The sequence below is a fragment of the Scaptodrosophila lebanonensis genome, unplaced genomic scaffold (genome assembly GCF_003285725.1).
Source record: "Scaptodrosophila lebanonensis strain 11010-0011.00,11010-0021.00 unplaced genomic scaffold, SlebRS2 tig00001410-arrow-pilon, whole genome shotgun sequence".
Lineage (NCBI taxonomy): Eukaryota > Metazoa > Arthropoda > Insecta > Diptera > Drosophilidae > Scaptodrosophila > Scaptodrosophila lebanonensis.
The window spans coordinates 3,718,519-3,727,277 of NW_022060738.1; the positions used below are offsets into that span (position 1 = coordinate 3,718,519).

An 8,759-nucleotide genomic window follows, 5' to 3' on the forward strand; every position below is an offset into this window, starting at 1 on the left:
CGCAGTCACAGCCAGCTGCAAGAGCCGCTAAGGCGGGAGCAGAGATTAATTGGCCCGCTTCGGTGCTACGACGATGATGGCAGTCCAGCGATAAGAATGGCTGTAATAAATTCATTGAAATTATGCAGTTGGCTATTTCGAAACACTCGAGAGAAATAACTCGGCTTGACAGGCTGACAGGCCGTCTGGGCAGATATTAGGCAAAACTCAGAGACACTTCATTTTTGAATTACAAGTATACACAAATTTATACAAAATGCAGCAGCCCAAGATAATGCGCTTCTATCTCAAAGATGAGGTGGCGCTGCACAATAAAAAGGACGATATGTGGGTAGCGATACACGAGAACGTACTCGATTTGACGCCTCTGATAAGGGATCGTTTGGATCACTGGAATCGCGTAAATAACAACAACCCATCCCTATCCCTATCCCTAATCAACAAATAACGGCTACTCTTGCAGAATATGGACTATCTTGTGGCGCATGCGGGCAAAGATCTGTCACATTTCTTCCACGAAAATGGCGAACCACGCACCGAAGTCTCCCCAGTGACCGGGCGTCCTCGAGTCCTATTCCCACCTATCTTGGAAGTGGCTGTCGGTGAATTCGCCAAGACTAAGGACGCCATGTGGAGTCAGGATCCCTTCTATCACATCGGGCGCACTACACGGCGACCACGTCACATTCGCATTATAAACACCCTGACAGCCAAGATCCAATACATGACGGTCTGCAACGAGGAGTCCATCTACGATATACAACAGAAGTACAAGACACGATACAATCACCATGCAGGCAGCTATGAATGGCGCAAGTTCTCCAATGGCGTAAGTAATACACCCGACAACAATTTATCCATTAAAGTATTCAGCTGTAGAGGAAAAACTATAGCTTAGACAAAGCTATTATGAGCAGATATACTTTCTAAAACAAAAACGGACCCCTATTTTGGCTTACATACTTGTATATTCTAAAAATTGGGTATACCAGACATTAAAAAGTACTGATGCGAACACAATCAGTTAAAATTTTACAAAATACGATAATTCCATTAAAGTACTTAAATGGATTATCGTTCATTTGTTCCTCATAATTTGTGGAAGAACCTCTTTGCTATTCAAATTCGTTGTTTCGTTCTATCAGGACTTGCCTCGTTAAAACGTCTTTCTTCCATTTATGTATGTATGTATATTACATATGTACATATGTATGTATGTTTTTGGGCTTCAAGTTCCGTACTCAGCTTAATAATTAATATCATTAACAAACCATGGCATTAAATAAATTCAATTCATATTATCTTGTCTAAGAAGAGGAAATCAGGGATTTTTATAGCCTGTACCCAAAGGGTGAAAGGCTATACTAGTTTTGTGCGCATGTATGTAACACACAGAAGGAGGCGTGGCAGACCCCACAAAGTATATATATTATTGATCAGGATGAGAAGCCGAGTCGATATAGCCTTGTCCGTCCGTCTGTCCGTCTGTCTGTCCGTATGAACGCAAGGATCTCAGAAAGTATAAGAGCTAGAATAACCAAACTTGGTTTCCATATTCTCCTAAGGCCGAGAAAGTACGAGTTTGAGTTTTTTTTCGATGCACCCCCCCACTCCCCCGCAATTCGTGTTTTTTCTTATAACTTCCGTAATTCTCGGAATTTTGAAATCAATTTTGGTAGGTACATCCAGTTAGTACTAATGTGTCCGTATGCCAAATTTCATCATGATAGGTCAATTCTGTAGAAAGTTATAGCCATAAGTAAAATCGCTGCTCATGCGCTGCCTCTGTCGGCAGCGCTGCCCGCAGCTGTTGTTGTTGTTGCTGCTTTGGTTCAACTTTGTGCTGCGTACATACACGCATATAAACACGCATAGGTACGTGATGTAAATGTATGCTGTTAAAACTGAACATAAACATGTATTCTCATTTAATTTAATTAATTAATTCATTCATTCATTTTTTTAATAATTTAATTTTTTTTTTAAATTTTTTTTAAAATTTTTTTTTTAATTTTTTTTTTTTTTAATTTTTTTTTTTTGTGGAGAGTACAGGCTATTTTACTGTCGGGCTTGCTCGACTGTAGCGTTCTATCTTGTTTTTTATTTCTTTCCAGGGCAAAGGCTGCGGCATTCTCAATTTGAATGGCACACTGGACGAGAATGGCTTGACCGATGACGAGGACAGTGGTCTGGAGCTGCCTCCACCTTCCATTTGGCTGTACTACACGGATGATATCACAATAGCTTGAAATTAACGTGCCTTGCTGTTCAGTTTATTTTGAGTTTTCAAATTTGTTGTGTATATGAATGAATGGGCATGGAATAAAAGCAATGTAGTATGTTCATATATTTTAAGAGCCAGCTGCTGGATTTGCCAAAACTATTTCAAGCAACACTGCGTCCATATCCATCTATATGTATATACCGATATACCCTCACCTAAATAGCGACAAATGCCCAGCAATGCTGCTTGCCTGTGCTGCTTGGCTGACTGACTGACTGGCTGACCGACTGGCTTGCCATTTATGCGTTTCCATTGTAAACAAATTTTTAGTTATACATATTTTCCAGCCGAATGTCATGGTCGAGGTGCGCCGGTAATAAGCCCAGAAGTGAACTGGACTGGCTCAGGGCTGAGTGCCAGCATATACTATAATGTGCCTTATTGCTCCTGGTCTCAATTCTAATTAATGCCGGCCGGCCGGCTGGCTGTCTGTCTATGTGGCTGTCTGCCCTGTTAACTCGGCTATGACGCTCATGTGCATATGGGTGCACGTCCAGCGCCTGCAGCTGCCCAGTTGGCCCCTGGACAAGGGAGGTGACGTTGGCACGCGTTTCTTTCGGAAAAAGCCTTCCAAGCACTTGGGGGTGCCTACTCAGGCATGAATGCTTTTTTTTTTTTTTTTGTTTGTTACTGCAACTCGTCTATCACCAAACACAGCCAAGTTTGTGATACATACTTACCCGTAATTGTGTTACAAGTGTTTTGGCTCGGCAGAATTGTGCTGCTCTTAGAAGCTCTTCAGGCCCTGCCTCGCATACTACGCCCACTGTTGTTGTGCGGTCGTCCAAGCAGCTCTAGTTCTTATCTCGCATAAGTAATTAATTTAGACTCATTCCATTTAATAAAATTTAAAATAAAGCGCATATTTTAATTACAAACCAGTTTGCTTTTCGTGCGTTGGTTTGCTGCGCGGCCATATAAGGCGCCAGATTCTAAATTACAATCAGCGAGCGAAGTGTGACAAAGAAACAGAAACAAAATACATGCATACATACTATGTATGTACATACATATGTAAATATACTCGTATTAGCGCATTTCGCACTTGAAGGCTTCTGAAATAATTTCAACTAACTCTGTGGGTTGGCTCTCTGACAAGTTGTTTGTCATACAAATGTTTGGCATGCTGCTGGGGCCTAGTAACTTGGCTTGGACGCCAAAACAGCTGCAACAGTAGATTTCTATTCCAAATATACAGTGTAACCTAAAACTATTCGTACACTCTCTACTTTTTCCTTTAATGGTCTATATCTGTGCAGTTATTTAGTAGAAACAAAAGTTTTTAATCTAAGTGAACGATTAACATATCTATTATTTATAAAACAATAACAATCAATTTCATAATTGGCACAGGACAAAATTTCATCTAATCATAAACCGACATGTTTATACGTCCCTAAATGATTCTTACAGCTTATGGTTTTCGAATTATTTTCCATTAAATTTTAATGTAATTTAATTGCTAATATTTTGTAGGCCCGCCTTTGGCCTTAATAACGGCTTGTAAGCGCCGGTGAATGCTCTTCACCTAACTATTGTTCTCTTTTGGATCATAAAATAAGCTGCGAGCCACTGTATATTGTATGTACATATGTATGTACGAGCTCAGATTCGAAATATAATTATAAGCCAAGCGGACGGCAGTCCAAGACATGTTCCGACTTGTGAAATGCTCGTATATGTATGCATGTATGTACCTGCGGTCTGTGCGGCGTTCCTGTTTGGCCTCAAAAGATGAGTGCCAGGCACCGAGAGGCACAGCGATGAGTCATGTGACAAACAGAATACAGAACGAACAAGTTTGCGCCTGTTCTGGCCCATGTCTATGGGAAAACAGCCAGAAAGGTCTAGCCAACAAGTTCAAGAAGTTGAGTGGACGGACCCACAAAACGAACTGCCTGCGATTGCTAAAATGTTAAAGGGTGCCCATGAAAGGCAAAATATGTAAGAATACATACATATATAGTATACTCATATACTCATATATACATATGTATGTGCATTCTAGAGATGGGCCGTGTACAAAATGCAAACTTCTCTTCGTGTTTCAAATTCTGGTTTCGATGAGCAAACAAATCAAATCACGAAAAGAAAATATCAATGCATTCTCTGTCTCTCTTGATAATTCCTGATCACTTACTTTTTGAAGGAAAACACCTGCGATTAGAAGATGACAAGAATTGTGTTAAAAATAAGAAACATTCTTGAAGCCACATGGAAATAAGCAGCACTTTTGTTCACTTATTTAAGCTATAAGTATTCAAGTTATAGGACATGTTTATACATTCATGTAAATAGATATAATTAGGTATAAATGTAAATATTATTATAATTAATAATTTCCATTTTCTGTTTATACCGTAGGACTTCGGATGAACAAGAACATCAGTTGATACCATCAGCTACTAAGAACTCACCGCAGCTGACTAGACAGGCTCCTATCCAGACGGTCGTCCCATCATCCGGGGCAGACCCCACACAGTACAGATTCTTATCTGTCTGGTAACAAGAGTCGAGAGCGCAAGAATCTCAAGAAGAGTAAGTGCTAGAGCAGCCCAATTATTATCCTAAGTCCGAGAAAGGAAAAGTTTATTTATTTCCGATTTACCTCTCTACTCTCCATCGAAATTATTGGAATTACATCCGCTTAGTGCTCTTGTCAAGATATATAATACAATAATATACAGACAGCTATTGCAGATGTACATAAATTTATATCTGTTCATACGTATTATTTTGACTAAGAAGAAAATATTTGTTTGGGAAGTGGGTTCAGGTTTTTTGATTCCACTCTTGCTAGCCTTGCGTGAGTGTGCAGTTTCTTCAAAAAGGTCCCATGCCCATCTTTATATAAATACTTATGTATATGCATATACATATATGTATTTGTTGAACACATTTATGGAGGGGCTATACTATGGTTAGTGGGTGCGGGCGCTGCCGTGTCGTGGAGGCTTCAAAACCGTTGCACTGCCAGTGCCATGATGTGAGCAAAAAATGCGTTTAGACCTGCGGCCCCAAACCAGTTTTCGCATGCGTGCGTCCAGACGAGCTCGTTGTCTAAGTCTTTTGTTTGTCTTGCGCCATTAAATTCAGGCATAGAGTTCATTGCCTGCGCTCACACAAAGGTATTTGCGCATTTGCATATTAAGTGACATTTAAACAAATGATCACCATCATCACCAGACTAGATGCCAATGCAGTTTTTTATGCCCCTACAGATGCGCAGGCTCAACGACCCCAAAATCTGCAGACCAATGCATTGTCAAATGCTTTTTGCGGCTTAAATCGATGGACATTCAAAGTACAATGAAATAAATAAATGATGTGAAAATGTTTGAGTTTCAAAAGCTAAGAATAATAACATCAAGTAGTAGAAGTGTTGTCAGGCCAAAAAAATTTCCGTGAAGGTGTGCTTTACTTTAAAATACTTTCATGCTTAAATTAAATATTGTGTGTTATTGCTATTGTTAACAAATTTGCAAAGAAAATTTAAATTAAAACGCAGTTAGGAAGTTTCTCCGCAGGTTTTCCAGAAAAAGTAAAGGAAAGCTCAAGATGACGAATTATCATTGGCTTGTAACTCAGAAATTCTAAATACAAGTATTATCTTACAATTGAGGAGAATTCTATCAAAGAGCTATACTACATTTTAACTTGTTAGATGGCTTTGGAAAATGACAAGTTCACACAACTGCTTCGACTGGCATGCCCCCATTTGAATGGCCAGAAATAAGTGAAGTGAAGCTCAAGATGACGAATTATCATTGGCTTGTAACTCAGAAATTCTAAATACAAGTATTATCTTACAATTGAGGTGAATTCCATCAAAGAGCTATACTACATTTAACTTGTTAGGTGGCTTTGGAAAATGACAAGTTCACACAACTGCTTCGACTGGCATGCCCCCATTTGAATGGCCAATGCTGTGGCCTTTGTGGCACCCACAACTAACCCACTTCAAGTTGCCACTGTCTCTGCTGTTTTTGCTGTTGCTGTTGCTGCTCTGGAATGCACCCATTAACGACATGATCCACTCACACTGGCAGAACCTCAAGAATCTCTCACAGCCGCAGATACATAGATACATGTGTGTGCAGCGAAAAGAAGGCCCAAGTCTTTGTCACTAGTTACAGGCAATGCTGGCCGCATTCTTTCCCAAAGCCTGCCGGAAGTCGTGCCTCTTTGGTATGCGGGGCATTTTTTTTTTTTCAACCATTCAGCTCGGAATTTATAGCAGCTTAGACGCACTAATTTAGTGCTTAGCTTTAGTTTAGGCTTTTGGTATATTTTTCTTTCTTGTAGTCGAGTGACTGCATACTTTAGAGTCGTGCCTAACAAGTAAATAAGTGCTGGATCTAAAATTAGAAAGCCGACCTGAGCGGACCCAAAATATTTTGCATGAAGGTCAGGCAGAGGCGCGTAAAAATATTGTTAAACACCCATCCGTCTAAGGAGAAGCAGTGCCTTAGAAGGCAGCCTGCCGCATGCCATTGTCGACTCCACTTCCGTTATAGTTATGCATGTCAATTTCATTTTCTTTTACGGCGCCTCTTAATATGGATATCCACTTGGGCTTTATGCCCAGCTGGCCGACTATTATCAAGCTGGGATAGTGTAGCTAGCCACTTCCCCTAACATTTGCATTTGGCATACAAAACACTTCCCACTGCCCACTGCCCACTGGCCTCTGACTGCATTTAGAATTCCACACAAGCGACAGTAAATTAAATAATAAATAAATAAAAAGCATGTGACAATAAATAGCGGAACCAAATTGGGAAGTGGCCACACCACAAAGACCTCAGCTGACCAATTGTCTGTCCATATTTGGACAGCAGTGCCACAGGCAGCGACTTGACGATTGCGCCAAGTGGGTCTTTGTGCGGTTAACAGCATAAAAACGTTGTCATTGGCATATTAATTATGATGGAATCTTTAAGGTTTCGAGGTGTGAATATACTATACGTAAATGACTGTCGCACGATACGAGCAGCTTGTGTGCCTAAGACCCACAAATGAGAAACATGTCAAGTTAGAAAACATTCTAGTATTTTCGGTCAAAATGTTCAGCTCTCATTATCAGCAATCCTGCCATTTTTGCTAATTTTGTTTGTAAAAGAATCCAAACTTAAATGCACTTTTCAGTTAATAAAGACTACGAAATTATCTCCAATTCTTGAAATAGACATTCAGGAAAAAGAAAAATGTTCGTTCTAAACAAAGTACTAACAATTTAATGGAAAAATATTAATTTATAGTACTTATATTTGAAAATCCCAAATTTAAGTTGGCTTTACTTTTAACAAACATTCTAAGCGTTGTATTCTTGGCGAAAATTGTGAATTTAACAGGACTGACTTGGAATTTCCTATCACTAAAGGTTTCCCTTCTTATTAGTACATACGTACAGCCATTATACTTTATGAAATATTGCATATGTACGTAAATATATAATCATTGGAAACGCTTTTCTTCGACTTTTTGTTGGTATTAATATTGATAGTTTTCCATAAGTATTCCAAATTTTTTATACAAGTAGTATCAATTATACGAAACAACCAAAATTCTTCTCAATTTACATTTGATGCTGATTGATACTACAGTAATTATATTCAATTAAGATAAAGTAACAAATATTATTATAAATTTTAAGCACAAAACGGCCTGAATTTAAGTCTAATCGTCCAAGAAAGTGTTGTTCAATATTTATTGAGCGTACAAGCACTTAAAATTGTGTGTTTTGTAAAAACTCTTTCAATATTTTTGCATCAATCAGTGAGGAAGTTTCTTTTCCAACATTTTCAGATCTTTCATAAATTAATTCAGTTTAGTTTCGTCTATTTTTCAGTTTCTAATCGCGTTGAAAACATTACCAAGTCAGACACATATACTTGTATTGTGTTTTGTGACAGGGACATTGTATAAACACTAGCTAGATAGCTACATAGCTACCTCCTAGCTGTTTAAATACTTAACTATCAGTAACTTAATACAGCTTACACGAGCTATTAGTGTGAGATTGCAATTAAGAAATTAATTATGGGAGACTACCTACTTAACCGACTCATGAACATTTTAAAATAAAAAGCAACAATTCTCTAAAACTATCAACTAAATATATCCACTAATTATGTGGCAATTACTAATTTATTGTTGTATATCGAAAAAGTAAAGATTATATCACAAAAAAATAATAAGTACCAGGGAAAATAGGTGGCTATTGCAGATCCTGTGGAGCTATTGGACGAAAACGTCATTAATTTTGGAGAAGAAATGTGTGGAGTTTATTGGACATCGCACAAAACTACTTTTTGAGGATAGAAAAATACCACTTTGGCCTGCAAAGAGTCCAGATCTTAAACCAATAGGTAACCTTTGGTTCCCCTTTCCAGTAAAGTTTACATGCATGGCAGACAATTTGGATCCTTGAAAGCATTGAAAGAAACAATCGCAACAGAGTAAGCCAAATTGG

The 8,759-nt window shown here is 38.6% G+C and overlaps 1 protein-coding gene across 1 annotated transcript; it reads left to right on the plus strand.

Annotated features, from left to right (window-relative positions):
• The first annotated feature begins 224 nt into the window (after positions 1 to 224).
• On the plus strand, positions 225 to 2,355 carry LOC115630709 (cytochrome b5 domain-containing protein 1). Its single transcript, XM_030527362.1, has 3 exons — positions 225 to 400; positions 464 to 829; positions 2,115 to 2,355. Exons 1-3 carry the CDS (start codon positions 257 to 259, stop codon positions 2,247 to 2,249), a joined length of 645 nt encoding a protein of 214 aa, XP_030383222.1. The 5' UTR covers positions 225 to 256; the 3' UTR covers positions 2,250 to 2,355.
• The last annotated feature ends 6,404 nt before the right edge of the window (positions 2,356 to 8,759 follow it).

Coding starts and splice junctions, on each gene's coding strand:
- LOC115630709 (XM_030527362.1), top strand. CDS start 257: ATGCAGCAGCCCAAGATAATGCGCTTCTATCTCAAAGATGAGGTGGCG. Junction 401..463: donor GTTTGGATCACTGGAATCGC/GTAAATAACAAC, acceptor CTACTCTTGCAG/AATATGGACTATCTTGTGGC. Junction 830..2,114: donor GGCGCAAGTTCTCCAATGGC/GTAAGTAATACA, acceptor ATTTCTTTCCAG/GGCAAAGGCTGCGGCATTCT.